At 52.1% G+C, this 20952-nt stretch overlaps 1 protein-coding gene across 30 annotated transcripts in view; it reads left to right on the top strand.

The window, feature by feature from the left end:
• The window catches only part of Tsc2 (TSC complex subunit 2), a 34639-nt gene that overhangs the window by 2943 nt on the left and 10744 nt on the right, over positions 1 to 20952 (top strand). For 19 of the 30 annotated variants that reach the window (XM_063268441.1, XM_063268440.1, XM_063268438.1 and 16 more), the window contains 22 exon segments: positions 610 to 720; positions 1491 to 1635; positions 2517 to 2634; positions 3843 to 3891; positions 4214 to 4339; positions 5383 to 5456; positions 6474 to 6600; positions 7533 to 7676; positions 8466 to 8603; positions 9067 to 9170; positions 9461 to 9542; positions 10675 to 10830; positions 11196 to 11312; positions 14503 to 14625; positions 15308 to 15414; positions 15641 to 15791; positions 16887 to 17009; positions 17789 to 17923; positions 19034 to 19223; positions 19927 to 20020; positions 20173 to 20275; positions 20481 to 20575. In XM_063268441.1, the coding sequence (XP_063124511.1) occupies positions 610 to 720; positions 1491 to 1635; positions 2517 to 2634; positions 3843 to 3891; positions 4214 to 4339; positions 5383 to 5456; positions 6474 to 6600; positions 7533 to 7676; positions 8466 to 8603; positions 9067 to 9170; positions 9461 to 9542; positions 10675 to 10830; positions 11196 to 11312; positions 14503 to 14625; positions 15308 to 15414; positions 15641 to 15791; positions 16887 to 17009; positions 17789 to 17923; positions 19034 to 19223; positions 19927 to 20020; positions 20173 to 20275; positions 20481 to 20575 (2612 nt within the window). 30 annotated transcript variants of the gene reach the window in all.

Genomic DNA, 20952 nt, shown 5'->3' with positions numbered 1-20952 from the left:
TAGTGATGTAGAAGCTTCTAGAAATGCCCTAAGTGCAACCCTGAGAGACTTATCCTGGTGGCAGTAAAGGCATGGGCTTTTCCTGAATTCCTAGAAAGTGTATGGCTGTGAATGTCTGCTTATCCTCTTTGTATACTGGTGGAAGGGGTGGTGGTGGAGACAGGGATTCACTATGTAGACCAGGCTGGCCCTGGATTCAGAATCACCTGCCGGCACCTCAATTGCAGGGGATTAAAGGCGTGCACCGCTGCCACTTGTCTTCAGAGTGGATCGGTAACATTGAGTCGGGGCTCACTCACACAGGGACGCCTTGGAGTAGGTATCTGGGGCAGATGCCTGTTTAGGGCTCCAACTATGCTGCTTATTCTGAGCCACCGTGCCTCGGAGTGCAACGAGAGCTACTAGGGACAGCAGACTGCTTCTCTGTCCTGCCCAGTCTCCTTTCCCCAACTCTGATCTGGGGCCCATTAAACAGACTTGGCTGGGTGTCAGATGTGCTGGCGAAAGTCTCTTATGGAGCTGGTTTTAAGTTAGAAGACCCTATTCTGTGCTTCGTGTTGTCCTTTGAGGGACCACACCCTTCTCAGTGTCCCCTTTTCGTTGTGGCAGCATGCAGTGGAGGCACTTTGGAAGGCTGTCTCAGACTTGCTACAGCCAGAGCGGCCACCGGAGGCCCGACATGCAGTTCTGGCCTTGTTGAAGGCCATTGTGCAGGGACAGGTAAGGAGCTGTGTGGGATGAAGGCCGACCATCACCGTTGTTTCAGCTCCTGTCTTTGCTGCTCTGCCAGGGGCAGGGTCCAGCAGTTAACAGGCTCTGGGGCCTGACTGAGTATGAGGACATCCTGGGGTCACATGTCTGGTGATCTTGGCCAGTCACTGTAGCTCCTGGGCCTCCATGTTATGTGGGAGTAGAGAATGACAGCTCTAGCTTCTGGGGGTGGCACTGGATATGAGAGTATGACAGTTGTTAGTTTGCTGTTACTGACCAGTTCTCCAGTTGTGGCCACTCCCTATCATTCTCTAGCCATTCAGCTGGCCCTTTCAGTGGTCCTTCTCCGGTCACTTCCTGGAAGGGTCTCCTCCTCTAGGCCACCTTCTTCTTTGACAGTCTAGCCTCTTGAGGAGGTTTTCCCTTACTCATGTCTGCCCTCAGGCTGGGGTGTCTCTCCTAGGGGCCATGGCACCTCTTCTGGGGCTCGACCTTTGTCCTCACGATATGAGGACACATGAGCCTAGCCTGACTCTTGAGTGGGGCCAGAGCTTTACTGTCACACATGCCCAGAGCTTGATGCATTTGGTGGTGTACACATGACACTCGGCTACTGGCCGATGCCTCTGGCCCCTGTCAGAATCCCGTGATATCACCGACCCACCTTTCATAAGGTGCTAGAAGAAGGCATAGTCGGAGTCTTGGGCCCTGATGCTCTCCTGGGCTTTTTGACAGCTGCATGGGAAGTGCTGGAGGGGCTCTGTTGTCTTTGTCTTTAGGGTGATCGTTTGGGGGTTCTCCGAGCCCTCTTCTTCAAAGTGATCAAGGACTATCCTTCCAACGAAGACCTCCATGAAAGGCTAGAGGTTTTTAAGGCCCTCACAGACAATGGAAGGCATATTACCTACTTGGAAGAAGAACTGGGTAGGTGTCACACAGAGTATGTGTCTCCGGCCTTGGGAATCAGAACCCTGAGATGAGAAAGGCCCCCTTGAACCTGGACGGGTACTGCAGTTCATGAGGTAGCCTGCAGGGAGCACAGGGCCACATTGCCATTTGCCCTGGGAACTTATCTGTGGCCTCAATGGGATTCACTGCAAACCTGGGCTCACAGGGCCCAGAAGGTGCCTTTGAAATGGGGGGTGCTTTTGACTTTGGAGAGAGTGCTGAACCAGCATGCCTGGGTCCTGTCTTCTCTGTCATCAACAGATCTGTGTCATCACTGCTGAGTCAGTGTGACTTGACATCCCACCCCAGTTTCTGCCTGCCTCCTGTCATGTGACAGTAAGAGGTTTAGACTTCCTTTCCTTTGGTGTGAAAAGAAAGGAAAGATGGGTTTCCGCCTTGCCTGTGTCTTCCAGAGATTCTTATGGAGTTGGGGATCTCCTAAGAACCTGCTTCCTGAGCAACGTCTATGTTCCCTGTTTTTAAAAAAAAGCCTTTTTTTTTTTTTAAGATTTATTTTATTTAAACAAGTACACTGTCATTCTCTTCAGACACACCAGAAGAGGGCATCAGATCCCATTATAGATGGTTGTGAGCCACCATGTGGCTGCTGGGATTTGAACTCAGGACCTCTGGAAGAGCAGTCAGTGCTCTTAACCACTGAGCCATCTCTCCAGCCCCGAGTCAAGCCTTGAATGGAACGCATGCTGCTTTTATTAGCTCAGCTCCCTGACCCAGGCAGAGCAGGTGTCTATGCAGGGCTTGCTCAGCCTCCTCTGAGCCTCCGTGGGTCCAGGTTGTTGCAGTGATAGGACGCAGGCCGATCCACCTGGAGTACAGCCTCAGCTTTTCTCCTACAGCAGAGTTTGTCCTGCAGTGGATGGATGTTGGCTTGTCCTCAGAATTCCTTCTGGTACTCGTGAACCTGGTCAAGTTCAACAGCTGCTACCTTGACGAATACATTGCGCCAATGGTTCAGTAAGTAAGAATTTAATTCAGGCTTGAGGTGCAGCTCAGTGGTAGAGCTGGTACTGCCATGTAAGAGACCCTGGATTCCACTCCAGCCTCAGGAGAAGGAAAGATCTCTACTGTCACTCGGATGACAGTTCCACTGTCTTGGTCCTAAGCTTAGCTCTTCAGGGTGAGTAACATCAGTGAAGCTACCAGATGAACGAGATTGGCAGTGGACATACGCACTTTTTTTTTTTTTCGAAACAGGTTTTTTCTTTGTGGCTCTGGCTATCCTGAAATTCACTCTGTAGGCCAGGCTGGCCCTGAACTCTCAGAGATCTGCCTGCCTCTACCTCTCAAATGCTGGGATTAGAAGTGTGTGCCACCACCAATTGCCCTAAGCACATATTTTATTTATTTTATTTTTGCATTTCACTCTTTATTTTTTTTCATGCGTGCCGTGGCACATGTGTGGAGGTCAGCGGACAGCTTTCTGTTTTCTCCTTCCCATCTTTATATGTGTTCTGAGGATAAAACTCATGTTTGTGGGTTTATGCAGTCAGCATGTTACCCACCGAGCACCTGGCTAGCTCCCTTTTTGCCCTTTTTTGGTATGATTTTTATTTTGTGGCTTTTAGACAGGGTCTTACTCTATAGTTCTGGCTAGCCTGGAACTCACTATGTAGACCAGGCTGTCCTCCAACTCAGACAGATCTCCCTGCCTCTGTCTCCTGAGGGCTGGGATTAAAGGTGTGTGCCACTGTGCCCAGCCCCCTTTTGTCATCATTTTAAAATTTTATTTTAATTAATTTATTCACGTATGTGTGTATTTTTCTTGCATATATGTCTGTGCACCATGTGTATGTACTGCTTGCAGAGGCCGGAAGACACCAGATACCCTGGTCCTGAAGTTAAGATGGTTGAGAACCACTATCTGGGTACTGGGAATTGAACCTGGGTCTCCTAGAAGAGCAGACCTTGCTCTTAACCACTGAGCCATCTTCCAGCCCTGTTGTTTGTTTGTTTAAAACCATCTTGAGATATGAATGAAAGCAGAAGCTTTGTTTTCTTTACATCATGCACTCCACCCTGGGTATGTGGTTGGCACAGCACAGATCCACTATGGATAGGCCATTCAAATAACTGATAACATACATTAGACAGGAAATAAAACGTAGTCTCAGAGTCTTCTTGAGATGCCATTCGAACTGACTTCAATGTTCTTCTTCCTCTAGCATGATTTGTCTGTTATGTATCCGGACAGTGTCCTCTGTGGACATCGAGGTTAGTAACTCCCAGCTTTATTTGTGGAAGACTGGGGCACGAGGTCAAGCCCGATTGCCATTCTCTGGCTATGTGGCTTCTGGAGGCTGTTCAGCCTCTCTGAGCTGTAGGCGTGTGCTCTGTCAGGACAGCTGGGTGGTCTGTGTAGTGCTGTGATAGCCAAGGATGGGAAGTCGTGCTTGCGATGACAGAGAGCAGCTCACAGTCCCTCCCAAGCGTACACTCACACTTGCTTACCTCAGTGTGGTTCCAACACCGGCTGCTTAGCTGGTAGAGGAGGGTAAGAGTTGGGCACCAGCACGATGCTCCACCCCTCCTGCAGGTGTCCTTGCAAGTGCTGGATGCTGTGGTCTGCTACAACTGCCTGCCTGCTGAGAGCCTGCCTCTGTTCATTATCACCCTGTGCCGCACCGTCAACGTCAAGGAGCTGTGTGAGCCGTGCTGGAAGGTAGGTGTCGCCCATGCTGTTTCTGAGAGCTCTTTCCCCAGGACAAGCTCTGCTGTAGGCACCTGTCTTCAGTGGATGCTGCTAGATTTTTGGGATCACCAGACAGTGAAACGTTGAGGGCATCTTGGTGGACATTTTCCAGTTGGTTGAGTTGAGGCTCAGGTTTGGGAGGTGTTTTGAGGGTCTCCATTGCTGAGAAGAGACACCATGACCAAGGCAATCCCCCCCCCCCCCCAGAGCTGGGGACCGAACCCAGGGCTTTGCGCATGCTAGGCAAGCGCTCTACCACTGAGCTAAATCCCCAACCCCTACCAAGGCAATTCTTATAAGGAACTTTTTATAAAAAAAAAAGTTTTTAATAAACATTTTATTTATTATATATGAGCATACTGTAGCCATCTTCAGACACTCCAGAGGAGGGCATCAGATCCCATTACAGATGGTTGCGAGCCACCATGTGGTTGTGGGAATTGAACTCAGGACCTCTGGAAGAGCAGTCAGTGCTCTTAACCACTGAGCTATCTCTCCAGCCCTCTAAGGGACATTTGATTGCGGCTGGCTTACAGGTTCAGTGATTCAGTCTGTTATCACCAAGGCAGGAAGATCGCAGTGTCCAGGCAGATACTGTGCTGGAGAAGAAGCCAAGAGTTCTACATCATGATCTGACTGCAGCCAGGATAAACTGTCTCATGGGCAGCCAGAAGGAGGGTCTCAAAGCCCACTTCACAGTTACACACTTCCTTTAACAAGGCTACACCTCCTCCAATAAAGGCCACACTTCCTACTTGTGCCACTTCCCCTGAGCCAAGCATTTTCAAACTGCCACAGGGCTTTGTAGCCTTTTGCATTTGTAGGAAGGATTCAGTGAGCTTGAAATCAAGGTGGGATTGCAGAAGAGTGTCCATGGCAGGCTCAGGCTGGGGCTTCCCCTTAAACCTGGGGATCTATATCACCTAATCCTTATGGTGTGTGTGTGTGTGTGTGTGTGTGTGTGTGTGTGTGTGTGTGTGTGTGTGTGTGTGTGTTTATGTTTTGTTTTTCAGCTGATGCGAAACCTTCTAGGTACCCATCTAGGCCACAGTGCCATTTACAACATGTGCCGTATCATGGAGAACAGGTGAGTGTGTACATTACCTGGTGGGGTGGGTAGCTGGGGTCAGGAGGAGGCTTTAGACACTTGGCTGGTGTTGATGAAGTTGGGGTTTTCTTTTTCTTTTTGGGTAGCTATTTTCCATTTGGATAGGCCCTCCGATCTGCTTCTAGGTCCAATCAGGATGTTCACATTTAGACTTCCCTTCCATCCTAAGCCTGATGGCCAGTGTGGGCTTTTCTATTCTGCTATAGCCTGGACTTAGGGCACAAGCCTGATGTCCTCACCTTCATCCCTGGAGCCAAGCCATTACAAGTACTGATGCTTTTATCTCAAGGGGTAGCTCAGGTTTGCCCACTGTCGAGTACACACCCACATCAGAGTTCCCCGTTTTGCTTCTCCCTGACCTCCAGTCATTGCCTGCTGAAGTGTACTGTTGTATAGCTGCTAGATGAAGTTTCTCTTCACAGGTTTGACCAATCATGTCAGCTTTGAGATCATAGTGGTCTCAGTGTAAACAGGCCCAGTAGAAGTCTTAAGCCTATCTTAGTCCCATGAATCTCTTGCCTTGTCCTTGGCATTCTCCCTTCTGCCAAGAGTTTTCCCATATTCTCGTTACTCCTGGTAAGATGTCCTCACTTTTGCTGCATCCTGGATGTTCTATGAGGACCCGCTATGTGGTTAGCTGCCTGGCTTCCCAGGTCCTTCTCCCTGTGTTCATGGCTTCTCAGCTGTGGTTTCAGGTGCAGCCTGAGATTCTTGAGGCTCTGACTTCCACCGGCTGTTAGCACCACGTGACCCGTGGTCTTGTCACTCACTCACAGAGTTCTGTGTCTAACATGATTGGCAGCAACTAGCTGAGCAAGTTGTGAAGGGATCACAGTTGCCTCTGGCCCCTTTGTTCCCTGCCCATTTCCCCAACCACACTTGTACACCATAAGTGCAGGTTGTCTCCTGGGGACACTGCCAGAGCCCAGCTCTACCTTGGGTCGCACTCTGAGCTGGGACTCTGCTAATATCTGTCTTTCTGGGGAACATTTTCAGATCCTACATGGAAGACGCCCCCTTGTTGAGGGGAGCCGTGTTCTTTGTTGGGATGGCGCTCTGGGGAGCTCACCGACTCTATTCGCTCAAGAACTCCCCCACATCTGTGCTGCCGTCTTTTTATGAGGTAAGGAGATTCCTCTACCACAGTGGACTGGAAAAAGTGGGGGAGCATACGTCAGGTCTGCTCACGTGTCTGGCTGGGGCTATTTCCAGTTGCTTGCTTTCTAACTATGGATGAGTTAGGGCTATAAAAAGCTTTATTCCGGGCTGGAGAGATGGCTCAGTGGGTAAGAGCACCGACTGCTCTTCCAGAGGTCCTGAGTTCAATTCCCAGCAACCACATGGTGGCTCACAACCATCTATAATGAGATCTGGGGTCATCTTCTGGCCTGCAGGCACACATGCAGACAGAAAGCTGTACAGTGTATACATAATAAATAAATAAATATTTAAAAAAAAAAGCTTTATTCCCAAAAAATGTTTATCATACGAACTCCCATCTCTGCCCACCAGTACTCAGCACTGCCCCTGGGATAGCGTTCCTCCTCTCAGTGCTGTCAAGTAGTGATCTTTCCATCTCTGGATGATGTCTACAGCATGACTTTGTTCTGTGGTACCCTGTGGTGTCTAGAGAACTCCTGTGTGCACTTTTACTTAGTTCTCATGACTCCTTGGGAAGCTCATTTTGCACCAGAGCTGCTCAGACAAAGTGCCTTCCGTCTGGCCATAGGGGTCCTGCGGTCCTGTGCAAGGTGTGGTCTTCACACATTGCATTGCTTACCCCATAACTCAGCACTGGTCAGTTTGTGCTGAGACAGTACTTTTGGTCTGGAATTTGGAGTTTCTGACTCCTCAGTCAGGTCTTTTGGAGGCGGGGGCCGTGAGCCTTGTGTAACTGATACCCGAGTTCCACACACGCTTTATGGGCCTGTGTGCTGAGTGCTACCCATCCATGCGTTTTACGCCCCCTCTGAGACAGGGCAGGAGGCAGGATACTCTCCTCTTCTGTGAGAGCAAAGCACAGACGGTCCTCTCTGCTCCGTGGCCCTGTTTCAGGCCATGACCTGTCCCAATGAGGTGGTGTCATATGAGATTGTTCTGTCCATAACAAGACTCATCAAGAAGTACAGGAAGGAGCTCCAGGCTGTGACATGGGACATTCTGCTGGACATCATTGAACGACTGCTCCAGCAACTCCAGGTAAGTCAGAAAGGACTGCGATTGTCCTAGACGGGAAGTGTGCATGTGTTCTGTGCATCTGGGCCCTTTCTTGGGGTCTGAAGATTTGACATGGAAGTTTTCTGGTGCTTCTTGGTGGTGTCCATTTGTCTTCCATCGAAGGACAGATTTTGTTTTTCCAAGTGTACTCCATTATTTTGGCTCTAGGAATATTCAATAGGTGAGCAAGGGCTGAGCTAGTTGTCCAAGGCAGACCAAGTGACAGGGCAGGTCACCTTCATGGCTTCAGTGGGCCCCAAAGGCAGTTTACAGAGCATCTACACTGCCCTCTGTGAGTTTGGAGACCAGCGTAAGTGACACAGTGGTAGAGAGGACACTGGGGCCACAGGTTCTCACGACTGCAGAGCTCTGTGAGGTGAGGTCGACATCTGGCTTAGCTCAGCCCAGGGCAGGAGATGAAAAGGGGGCAGGCCAGTGGAAGGAAAGACCTCGACCTGGGAGAAGCATGCAAGGGTTTAAAGCTGTTAGTATTCTCACCTCCTGTTTACTCAGCCTTTATCCCTGTAGGAAGAAATGGGTTATAACAGTGGCTCCACATCTCTGTCAGCCGGCGTAGTCAGAGCATATGGGGGCGGCGTGGTGGTGGTGGGGGAGAGTGTGTGTGTGTAATGTGTATATGGGGTGGTGTGTGTGCGTGTGTGCACGCATGTGGGAGGGTGTGGGTGTGTGCTAGGTGGTATGTTTGTAAGTTGCTCCTCTCAAGCTGTGTTGAGAGGGTAAAGGAGATTAGTTTACCTCTTGGTACCGTAGAACCTGGACAGCCCGGAACTCAGGACCATTGTCCATGACCTGCTGACCACTGTGGAGGAGCTGTGTGACCAGAACGAGTTCCACGGATCGCAAGAAAGATACTATGAACTGGTGGAGAGCTATGCAGACCAGAGGCCTGTAAGGAGCCTATCTTGGCGGAGCTGTAGGGAATGGTTCCCATGGAGCCATGGTTTCTGATTCTCAAGTAAAAGATGGGCAGGCTCCTTTGTTCCTAGATCTGGGCTCCTGCTGGTAGGCATCAGTTAGCAGGCTCGTGTGGGTTCATTAAAGAGCTTTGTGCTAGCCTAACCATCCGTTTCCTCCCACCTGTGTGGAGGAAGGTTCTGGGCTGGTTCTGCAGAGATCAGCTCTCCAGGGGGCAGCAGTCATTTTGCCAGATTACTGTCTTCACTGCCAGACTATTGCATGGTCTTGACATGAGTGTCTCACTTCTAGGAGACATTTGTTCTTGCTAATTTCCCATGGGACTGTGAGGTGGCTAATCTCTGAGCAAACTGGGTTCTGGCTCAGCAGCCTAGTAGCAGGTTAGCAGCACCTGCAGACGGGAAGTCACTGACCTTAGAATGTTTTCCTTTGACAGGAATCCTCTCTCTTAAACCTGATAACCTACAGAGCCCAGTCTATCCACCCAGCCAAGGATGGCTGGATCCAGAACCTGCAGTTGTTGATGGAGAGGTTCTTCAGGTAGCGGAGCCTCTGCGGTCCCTTTGTCCTTTCAGGGGTCTGTTTATGACCTCAGGAAGTTCAGGCTTTCCTTTCTGATCCTTCAAAATCACAGCTCTTAATGAGTGGGAAGGTTGGCCCTCCTGTATGACATGTCCTCTGGCCCACACGGTGGTTCGGAAAGATGGCTCGGTCTGGTTGTGGGTGGATCCCATGAGGGTGGTGCAAGGTTGAGCCGGCCTCCCCGCCAGCCTTGCTGGGCCCAGAGTACGTGCACCGAGGGCTCTGCAGTGAGCCTGCTTCTTCCCCAGGAACGAGTGCCGCAGTGCCGTGCGCATCAAGGTGCTGGACGTGCTGTCCTTCGTGCTCCTCATCAACAGGCAGTTCTACGAGGTGTGCACGGGGCGGGGGCACTCAGGTCTCAAGCCTGGGAGGGGGGTCGGGGGATGGGGTGGCCCCAGTTTCTATCCCCTCTGGGCTTGTTCATGCTCCAGCAGAGCTGAGGTCTGCTTGGGGTCCAACCGGCTTCCCTTAATGGCGTGCTTTCAGCTGGCTTTGTCCACAACCCTGTGCACTCAAGAGTTTATTTTATTTTGCCATGTCCCGGTTGGGCCTATATTGGTCCTGAAAGCTGCCAAGAAGCAAGGTAGGTGCCTCACCCTTGTGGAGCTCTGACCCGAGTCCCACTCAGAACCCTGGAGTTTCTGAAAAATCTGGTTTGACCTCAGAAGTCTTCTCTGTGTGTTGTTCTGGGGAGGACTCAGCTCCCACACCTGTTGGGCACAGTCCGGTGGGTGGTGTTTGTTTCTGGAATCTTTTCTACTGCCCAGCCTCCCCTAGCCCCTCTTACCAGCCGCAGGCTGCCCTAGGCACCAACAGGGCTCTTGCTGAGCCTCCCTTGCCTCCTAGCTTCCGTGAGTCTGTGCTATTCTTGCTTTCAGGAGCACTGTTCGTGGTCAACGTTTTGTGTGGCCTTTTTTTGCACCTCAGACAGATATTTCTCCTTTTGCATGGCTGTCAGGAGGCCTGAATTCCCAGCTTCCTGGACTTCTTCTCTCCCCTCCCAGCCCCTCTGTACTCCACTCTGCTCATCCCTGCTTCAACCCGCCCTCCTCCCTCAGGGTGGAGCAGATTCTCTCTTCTCTCTTACCAGAGTTGGCGTTTAGCTGCTCTCTTCCTGTTTTCTTTAGCCAGTTCTGTGAAAGTGCTCCTTGCAATGTCCTTGCTATAGTAGTTTCTTTGATGACAGGTTTCCCTTTGCCCCACATACACACACTCACACTCACACTCACACTGATACATGGCCGTCCACTGAGGAGGGTTCTTTGTTTATGTGTGTGTTAGACATGGAACCCAGGCTCACAAAGGCTAAAGGAAGTGTCCTTCACTGTCCAGCTTTTCTGCAGTTTCATGTAACACCGTAGCTGCCTTGGGTCCGGGTCTCGAGGGAGTCAGAGGCACTAAAGTGTGCCTGCTGCCCACTGTGGGACTGGAAGCTTACCTCCCCATCTTGTGATTGATGCAGGAGGAGCTGATTAACTCGGTGGTCATCTCACAGCTCTCCCACATCCCCGAGGATAAAGACCATCAGGTTCGAAAGCTGGCTACCCAGCTGCTGGTGGACCTGGCAGAGGGCTGCCACACCCACCACTTCAACAGTCTGTTGGACATCATTGAAAAGGTGAGAGCCATTTAGAGATCTGGGCTGGCATGGACAAAGACCTGTGGATAGACTGTTTTGTCCCATTTTCATCCCTGTGATTGGTGGCTGTCTCCATAGTCAGCAGAAATGTGTGGTGCACCTTGTCACTCTCAGGGATCTGGGCTGGACGTCTAGAGAATAGCACAGAGCAGGGCTGTGGCCCACATCCACCCAGAGTAGCCGCTTTGTCCCTTCGACTTTGAAATGTAGTTTGTGAACAGTCACTTGCGTGAAAATGTGTCTTTCCTCCTGAGACGTACAAGAGGAGGTATTCCCGACAGTTAGATCTGTGGGGAACTGCCTGAGGTTCTTGAGCTGGAACTTACATGCTGGCCTCTTGGAAGGTGATGGCTCGCTCCCTTTCTCCACCCCTGGAGCTGGAGGAAAGGGATCTGGCTGTGTACTCGGCCTCCCTGGAGGATGTGAAGACGGCAGTCCTCGGGCTCCTGGTCATCCTTCAGGTGGGTGCTCTGCGAGGGTGAGAAGACTAATTTTTGTTCAGTCTTGCTGGAAGCTTCTCTAAAGAGATCTATCTCCTGGAAAACCCAGCTCTGACAGGTTTACAGGGGTCGAGTGGTAACCGAGTGGCAGTGTGAACTAAGCAAGCGTGAGAGGCCTGCAGCCTGCGGCAGCAGGTGAGCCTTCTCTGCTCTACGGTTATCCAAGTTATCCAGTCTGTGCTGCCCAGAGCTCCTCTGCTGCCACCAGTACTTGTCCCTGTAGCTGCTCCATGCAGAAGCTGCTCTTGCCCTGTGGCTACTTACTTCTGGGAGAGCTTTATTGGGATATTATGTTACATAACACACAGTGCCCTCATGACAGCAAATAGCTCATTGATTATCAATATGTCCACAAGGCTGTGCAGCTATCCCCCCATCCATCCATCCATTTACTTGGTTGTTTTTGTTTTGCACTCTTGAGAGAGGGTCTCACTGTGGAGCCCAGGCTGGCCTTGAACTTCAGGCAGTCTTCCTCCCTCAGCCTCTGAGAGCTGGGATTATAGGGCTGAATGACCGCATGACCATGTCCAGTTCCAGTCAGCTGGCCTGGACCTGTTGACCGCTGCTCCGTTACCTTACCACGGCCCCAGCGCTCCTGATCTGTTTGCCTCTGTGGAGACGTTATCTTGTTGTAGATGTTCCACATACACGGACTCACACGTGGGCTCTGTGGTTGGCTCTCACCAAACATCCACGTTGGGGCACGTGTCAGCGCTTCACTGGTTCTCAGAACGTTCCGTTGCATGCATGGCCCACATTCTGTAGTCTGTTGGTGCCTCTGCTGCGTCGTGTGGTGTTGTGTATCTTTTCCTTTTGCAGTGTTTGTACCCAGGAGGAATTGCTGAGTGATATGCTAGGTCTGTGTTTAACACCCGAGCAGCTGTCACAGTTTGTGAGGTTTTTTAAAGTGTGTTCATGTGTGTGTCCATGCGTGTGCGTGCGTGCGTGCGTGTGTGTGTGTGTGTGTGTGTGTGTGTGTGTGTGTGTGTGTGTATAGACACACTCTTGCCACAGTGTGCACTTGGCAGTTAGGAAACAGGCACCTTAGGGTGTCAGTCCTCATTGTCCATTAGCTGAGAGAGACTCTTGTTTACTACTGACTACTCCAGGCTAGCAGGCCTAGGAGCTTACAAGGAGTCAGTCTCCTGTCTCTGCCTCCAATCTCCCCATGGGGGTGTCACTAGGTGCTGTCATGTCCTGCTGTGTGTGGGTTCTGGGGATCCAGTGCTGGTCCTTACACTTATGTAAGAAGTCCTTTGCTACTTCACGTCCGGCCCCCTTTTTGAAGGTAGGACCTGCACAGGCTGGGCTGGCTCTGAACTCTCGGTGCTCTGGCTTCCGTTTCCCAAGTGCTGCTTTATAGGTCTGCAGTGCTACAGTTGGCTTGCTGGGCTGCTGCGTTCTCAGGCTGCGCCATCTCCCATAGTCGCCAGCCTCATGTGCGCTCTGGCTTCTCCACTGGGGTATATGTAGTTCTCCATAGTCAGATCACGTCTAGGTTTTGTCATTCCCCTTGTTGAAAGAAACTCTCATTATCTTGCCAAGGCTGGTTTTGAATTTATGATCTTCCTCCTCCACTTGATACACACTGTGATGCCTACCTCCTAAGATGCAGATATGTTTCTTTTCTTTTGTATGTGTTGATACAGGATCTCACTGTGGCCTGGCATTACTAGTGTGGGCCACTGTGTTGACACAATGTTTTGGCTTTTTAGTTTAGAAAAATTTCATGTGTGTGTTCACACATGCCCTTATGTGCCATTTATGTGAGTGTTGGAGGACAGACAACTTATGGAAGCTGATGTTCTCCTTTCGTTCTGTGGATTCCAGGAATTAAACTCAGGTCGTAGGCTTGGCAGCCATGCCTTTAGCTACGAAGCCCACTCTACAGCTGTTTTTGAGTGACAGGGTCTCTATGCCTCTCTAGTCCTAGAACTCACTCTGTAGACCAAGCTGACCTCCAACTCACAGAAATCTTCTAGCTTCTGCTTCCTCCAGTGTTGGGATTATAGTCTTGTACCTCAAACACGGTCTTGTTGCAGTTCAGGCTGGAGATCCTACAGCTTCTATCTTACAAGGTTAAGGTCATCGGCCACCATACCCAGCTGGCATGTGAATTGTTAGTGGCATAAGGATGGCTCTGTAGTTCCTGGGATCTTCTTGGGCTTTCGTCCAAAGGAGCTCAAAGCCCTTTGCCTCCCTGCTCTGTTAGAAAGGAGTGGTTACGATGTGCCACATGGGCTGGGTAGAGTGGGAGAATTTCTTAGGGTGTTTCTTGTCCTACCTTAGAAGTCTAACTGTAGGCTGAGCTGTGTTGCATTGGAGGCAGTCGTGACCTGGTCATTTCCTCAGAATGGAAGTGGCATGGCTCTTCCTGCTTCACCCCCACAGAAGGGTTAGATTCTCTGCCATTATAGCTGTCTGAGGCCCCATATGTCCTTTCCCAAATTGTCCGTCATGGGTGTGGTTTGTGTTAAAATCGTCACCTCACATCATCCAGGACAGGACTTTGGGTGGTGCGTCCTGAGACTGGGGAGATTAGTTAGCTCAGTGGTCTTTAGTAGAGAGGTGGTGGTGCACACCTTTAATCCCAGCACTCTGGAGGAAGAGGCAGGTAGATCTTCCTGAGTTCAAGGCCAGAGAATACAGAGAAAACAAAACAACCAAAACCCAAAACCTGTAGAAATGAGTTTATCAATGCCCACTGCTCGGTTCCAAGGCTCAGGACCATGACAGCTCTTCTGGCACCATGGGTCATTTCTCCTGGGTTTGCCTGTCACCTGCCAGGGAGGGCTGGAGCCTCGTTGGGATGGAATGGGGCCAGGAGAGGGGTGCTCCCATTCACCCTTCAAGGGGATGATGCAGCGCATTGGACCCACCAGGCTGTTGACCTCCTTAGTCTTGGAGGACAGCAAACCCCTCTATGGCACGTGAAGATGGGTGTACAGCAGCCTAGAGAGGCTTGCTGGGTGTGTTACTGATGCCCTGCTGATGGCCATATAGTGAAACGGCTCCTTGACCAAAGGGTATAGAGGGAAATATGGCCGCTGCTGCTGGATAGTCTGTGGCGGCGTGATGCCGTTTCCCCTTCCCTGGTCAGGTGGCATTTCCCTGGCTGCTGTCATAGAATCAATGCACTCTTTCTCTGCAGACCAAGCTGTATACCTTGCCCGCCAGCCATGCCACACGAGTGTATGAGACACTCATTAGCCACATCCAGCTCCATTACAAGCACGGCTACTCCTTGCCCATTGCTAGCAGCATCCGGCTGCAGGTGAGACACCCGCCCAGCGGGTGACCCCTTCCGAGGCCCAGCATGCTGCCCTGTGCTCGATGGGTGTACAGCAGCCTAGAGAGGCAGCGGGTGGTCTAGGATGGGTCCTGTGCAGCACACGGTCCTCCTCCACGTCTGCTGTGCCTGTTTGCCAAGAACCTTCTGCCTTTCCTTGGCTTAGACTCCTTGTCCCTCTGTGGCTCATTACTCTGAAGTCACACAGTTATCCAAGGTAGGGGCACATTGGCCTCTAGGCGTGGCATATAGTTCCAGAGCTCCTGGTCCTGAGGAGTCTCCCAATAACCTGTAGCATGGGCTCCCTTGGATGTAGCTAGTAGGGAGAGGGGAGGGTGTGGCTGGACAGTGGCTGACATTGGTCACCCTGATACCTCTGCAAGTAGAGGTCATTAAGAAGGAAGCCCTGACAACTGTCAGGCTCAGTGGATAACCTGTCCTTTACGGATCACTGTAGGGAAGCCATGGGGCTCTGAGAATATTTTGCTGTTCGATGTTGGTGGCTGTGTATTGCTACCTGGGAACCAGATAGCTACTGGGGAAAGTCTCCTCCTGTGTAGGATGGCAGCTTAGACGTTGAGGTCTTTAAGGTGCTAAGTGATTAGGATTTCTCCACCTGCCCTGGAGCCAGGCGCCTGGCCTGACTGGCTGTTTTGCTCCCCGGCAGGCCTTTGACTTCCTGCTGCTACTGCGGGCTGACTCGCTGCATCGACTGGGCCTGCCCAACAAGGATGGGGTCGTGCGATTCAGCCCTTACTGCCTCTGTGACTGCGCGTATGTGTGGCAGGGCCTCCCTCGTGCTCCAGGGTGGACGGTTCAATAGATGAAGCTGGGTGTTGTCTGCCCCACTCAGGGTTGTTTGATGTGAGAGGAACTGTCCAGAGGGGATGGCAGCGGAGGCTGGGGCCAGGAGGGAGCCATTTTAATTTGTACATTGGCCTCTAGGCTTGGCGTAGACTTCCCGGGCTGCCTCACTTGTTTGTTGCATCCGCCTCCACAGGGAACTGGACAGGGCCTCAGAGAAGAAAGCCAGCGGACCCCTTTCACCGCCAACTGGGCCCCCCAGCCCTGTGCCAACGGGCCCTGCTGTGAGGCTCGGCCACCTGCCCTACTCCCTGCTTTTCCGTGTCCTGCTGCAGTGTTTGAAGCAGGTGAGGTGGGCCCGCTCCGCTTAGGTTCTGTTAGGGCGGGCTGAGCTGTCCCTACCCTACGTGTATCAAATTCTTGAAACCTAGTTTTTTACCCTTGTATGAGTGAAGTTTTACACAGGACTTAGCTATGTAGTCAGATAACAGTAGCCCTGAGTCAGCATGTACCCCATGGGGAGGGCACAGGTGGGTACTCCTGTCTTAGGGGCATCTACCAGGTAAACCTGAATTCAGGCCCCCAAAATAGGGAAGGTTCAGAGACAGGAAAGCCTAGAAGTGGGCAGTATGGTTTTGTGCCATGGGAGGTGCTAAAGATGCCAGGCAAGAGACCAGGGCAGTGAGACAGTGGAGGGCGCTGGAGGGAGTGGAAGGCCCAGAGGCCTTCCCTGGAGATGCCGGGGCTGGCAGACTATTTCCTAGAAGTCTCTAGGCCTTCTGTCACAGAGGGTTGATGGTTTTCAGGACTGCTTGTGGTTTAGCTCTGGGAGAGGACCATCCCTGACAGAGATATAAGCAGGCAGAAGTCAGATCCATGACTCATGTCTTCTCAGTGGCTGTGGCTTTTGGCTGACACTGGCTCTGTGTCGGAGGGAGATCTTGGCGTATGGATTGTCGTGTGCCCCCTTGCACTCTCAGCCGTAATTTAGCATTTCTGCCACAGTGCCATTGTTGTAGAAGTTTAGCTAGTATAGAAGTTGTTTGAGGGGTTGGGAACCCCCGTGCCAAGGCAGGCGGTCACTGGGCCCTCACTGGGCAGTGAGGGATGGCAGAGTCAGTCTGGGGAAGTTGAAAGTTGCTCTAAGAAGACAGAGGAGCCATTGACTCTCTGCTGGGTCTCCCCTCAGTCTGGCCTCTGGATGGCCACCACTGTCTATTAATGTCTATTGCTGTCTTTGAGCAGTGGCTACTAATGTAATTGAGGGACAGAGGTCAAGGCTCCATAAAGGGACAGAGGTCAAGGCTCCGTAAATACCCCATGGTAAAGGAGCAGCAATCCAAGCCTCGTAGCCGTGTAGCAGCGCACAGCTTCAGCTCTGGATGGAGCCTCTGTTACCCAGGTCTGAGAGCCCCGCCTCCATCGTCAAATCCTTCTTCTAGGAGACCGACTGGAAGGTGCTGAAGCTGGTGCTCAGCAAACTCCCTGAGTCGCTGCGCTACAAAGTCCTCATTTTCACCTCCCCCTGCAGTGTTGACCAGCTGTCTTCTGCTCTCTGCTCCATGGTAACGCCCCACAGCCCCTGGGCCAGCTCCCCTTCTGTGGTTTATGGTGGACTTTTGCAGTAGGCTTTCTGCTCCAAATTGGATGTTCCTCACAGACACTTACACTATCTAGCTGGGATCCTGTGTCTTTCAGAATAAACCTTGACACCAGACCATGCTCCTGGGGCTAACAGAGGCCAGGGGGTATACTGCCAAAAATGCCCTAGGGACCCCATCCTGTCCCATCCCAGATAGGAGCATTGGAGGTCCCTAGTCAAGGACATTGTCTTAGGTCTCCATTGCTGTGAAGAGACACAATAACCATGGCAACTCTTATGAAGGAAAGCATTTCTTTGGGGCTGGCTTACAGTTCAGAGGTTTAGTCCATTATTGTCATGGTGGGAGGCACCAGGCAGACATGGTGCTGGACAGGTAGCTAAGAGTTCCATATCTGGATCTGCAGGCAGCAGGGAGAGACAAGGGAGCCACTGGACTCACCCCCCAGTGACACACTTCCTCTGATAAGGCCCCACCTATGCTAACAAGGCCACACCTCCAGTAGTGCCACTGTCTAAGAGTCTATGGGGGCCACTTTCAGACCCCACAGTGGTCTGAGTATCATCCCCCAGACTAGACTAGAGCAGGGTGATGGTGGTATTGTACTTCTGCTACAGTGTTACAAGTTGAGGGTTCTCTCACAAAGACCTCTGCCCCGAAGGCTCCCGGGCTTCCCTAGCACACCCTGGCCTCCTGAGGAATCATGGGGAGCAGACGTCTCAGGGCTGTGTCTTATATGTTAGCTTTCAGCCCCGAAGACCCTTGAGCGGCTCCGAGGCACCCCAGAAGGCTTCTCCAGAACTGACCTGCACTTGGCTGTGGTCCCTGTACTGACAGCGTTAATATCTTACCACAACTATTTGGATAAGACTAGACAGGTGAGAGAGGGGCAGAGGGACAGTGGGACCAAGGGACACTGGATGGGCTTGCTTGGCTGCTGGGCGAGAGTGAAGTCAGTTGGCTCTGTCCCATGCTGTGGGCCGCTGCCTGCCAGCCGGCGAGGAAGTGCAGGTAACTGAGACCTAGGCTCTACGGAAGTCAGTTCTCTGCAGGCTCTGGGCTCTGGTAAGGACCTTTGGCCGTGTGCACTGTTCTCTCCTCAGCAGGACCTCCCCTTTGAGAGGCACTACTTGAACTTTTTCTGTTAGGTTTGGGGACCGGTGACCAGACCAGCTTTAAGAAGTATGGTGGTTGGTCAGGACCCCTGGCTGTCACTTCCTTTATCAGAGTCACACAGTGCTCACTTCCTACCCTATGCTGTTCTCTACCGTCCTCCCTGTGTCCCCTAGATTCTGTCTCCATGACAAATGGAGCTTTTGCTGAGGTCAGGAGCCTGCTGAGCAGCCAGGAGAGCCTGGAGCTCACTCAGGCCTGTCTCTCCCTGAGGCCAGGCTCCTTCCTGGCTGCAGCACAGTTGGGCACTGATGCTGTGGCTCCATGCACAGGCCCAGCCTGAACGGAATGCCACTGCACACTGCAGTGCTCCACAGTCCCCGCTGGCAGTGTGCCTCCTAAGCCAGTTCACAAGGCTCTCTGACTCAGGTGTTTCTGAGGTTGACTTCAGGAAAGCAAACATGTTCTGGGGCAGTGAGCCCCAGGCTGTGCCCTGAAATGTCACTTTATTGTTCTCTTCATAGAGGATACTACCCAGGAGGGACTTGCTACATCAGCTGGTGCCTCCCCCGAGGGCCACTTGTTTGGAAGGCCCAGAGTGATGGGGCTCTGAGCCCAGGACATCTAGTTTCATCATATTGGCCGTAGGGTGAGGCTTCATCTGTGAAGCTGGGCTCGCTTAGGCAGTGAGGGTCATTTCCATTACTTGATCCCACTCTCCTTCAAGAATCATCTTAAAGCAGGCAAAAGAAGGAAATAAGGCCTGGGAAAGTACCTGGTTTACCAGGGCAGCTGGACCCTCCTGGGCAGGGGTCAGGGGACCTTGCCAGCTGATGGCAGGCAGACCACTGTATCTTGTATCTTGCCTCCCTTAGCGTGAGATGGTTTACTGCCTAGAACAAGGCCTTATCTACCGCTGTGCCAGCCAGTGTGTGGTAGCCTTGGCCATCTGCAGTGTGGAGATGCCCGACATCATCATCAAGGCGCTCCCTGTCCTGGTGGTGAAGCTGACACACATCTCTGCTACAGCTAGCATGGCCATCCCCCTCCTGGAGTTCCTGTCTAGTGAGTATGTGTGGTTCTGCTTACAGAACCTGGACGTGTGTGTCTGTGGGCAGACCTTTGTAAGCCTGCACTTCTGAGCAGCCCCCATGACTGCACACAGTTTAGCCTCCCTGGGGCTGCCTTGGTGCCTCTGCTGCCTTGGTGCCTTGCCTCTCCTGACACCTTTGGTATCTGGTCTAGAATAGTCCATTCCTCTTCTTCCTGCTCACGAGCCTGCCTGCCACCCTCTGCCTCTGCCTCTGCCCATGCCTAGCCTGGCTCTTTTTAAGTCTTCTTTCTACTCTTAGAACACATAGACTTTGCCAATTTTACTTGCTTGGTCCCTTCCTTGTCAGAACTTACAGAAGTTCAGGGCATTGTGCTGGTCTCCCTGCCCGCCCACCGCCTTGTGTGTCTGGAGCAGTACCCCTTGGGTCTTGAGATACTAGACAGCTGGGCCAGCACTTGGTGGGAATGGCCAGAGCGCAAAGTTGATACTCTGTGGGCCATGTAAACTTTGTTTTACTTACTCCCCTGTAAAGAGTCTCAAAATGTTTGCAGCTCCTGGATCATACAGCTGCAGGCCATAGGCTAGGTCTGGTTAGGAACCACAGGTCGCTTGCCCCTGGGATGTGGGTAGCTGCTCCAACTTTTGGAAGCACAGGGTGCTGATGCCAGTCTGCAGCTGTGACCTGGGCCCCTAATGGCTGTCCTTGTGTCACAGCCTTGGCCAGGCTGCCTCACCTCTACAGGAACTTCGCCGCAGAGCAGTATGCAAGTGTGTTTGCCATCTCCTTGCCCTACACCAACCCCTCCAAGTAAGTCTGTTGCCCTGCGTTCCCCAAAGCCACGGCCCAGTCCCAGCCTCTTGGAGTAGAGCGGGCTCCAAGCTTAAGAGTTTCTCGAGCTTCGTGATGGTTTCCCCTGATGCCAAGAGGGAGACCCGAGCTTCTGTCTCTTCTTCCACTAGGTTCAACCAGTACATTGTGTGTCTGGCCCATCACGTCATAGCCATGTGGTTCATTAGGTGCCGACTGCCCTTTCGGAAGGATTTTGTCCCTTATATCACTAAGGTTCGTCCAGGGGCCATGGGTGTAGTGGACATAGGTAATGGACAGGGCCATGGATGGAGTGGAAAACGTTTGGGGCTCCGACGATTAGGATCTGGCTGTGTTGAGCTGGTTTATTGGGCTCAACCTGAAGTAGGCATGGGAAGAGAACTGCAGATTGGGTCTCCCATGCTCCCCGCCACGGCTTTTGTCTCTGCTCCTACTCCAGGGTCTGCGTTCCAATGTCCTCCTGTCCTTTGATGATACCCCTGAGAAGGACAGTTTCAGAGCACGGAGCACCAGTCTTAATGAGAGACCCAAAAGGTTCGCGGTCTGCTGGGGTATGCCTGGTGTCAAGGGGGTGGGACTCTGGGTGGGACGTGATTAGTGACCACGAGTGAAGGGGTGTCATTGTATGTGGTGACCTGAGGCTAAGATGCCCTTGGGCACGACCTGCAAAGGCTGCTGGTACCTCCCATTTGCTAGGCTGGCTTCCAGCCCTGTGGAGCCTGCGCCAGCATCTTGGTCTCTCTGGGCCAGGACCACGTACAGGGCTGGGCCTCACTGCGATGGAACATGAGTAAAAGATGGCAGCTGTGACTTGGGCCTGGCCAGGGAGAGCCCAGAGACACCTCCTTGGTCCCATGGTCTCTGGTTAGCCCAGCCTTCAGCCAGAGCCTCCCCTCTCCCTCCAGAGCTTG

The sequence above is a fragment of the Rattus norvegicus genome, chromosome 10 (assembly GCF_036323735.1).
Source record: "Rattus norvegicus strain BN/NHsdMcwi chromosome 10, GRCr8, whole genome shotgun sequence".
Taxonomy (NCBI): domain Eukaryota; kingdom Metazoa; phylum Chordata; class Mammalia; order Rodentia; family Muridae; genus Rattus; species Rattus norvegicus.
This window is presented reverse-complemented; position numbering and strand designations above follow the sequence as displayed.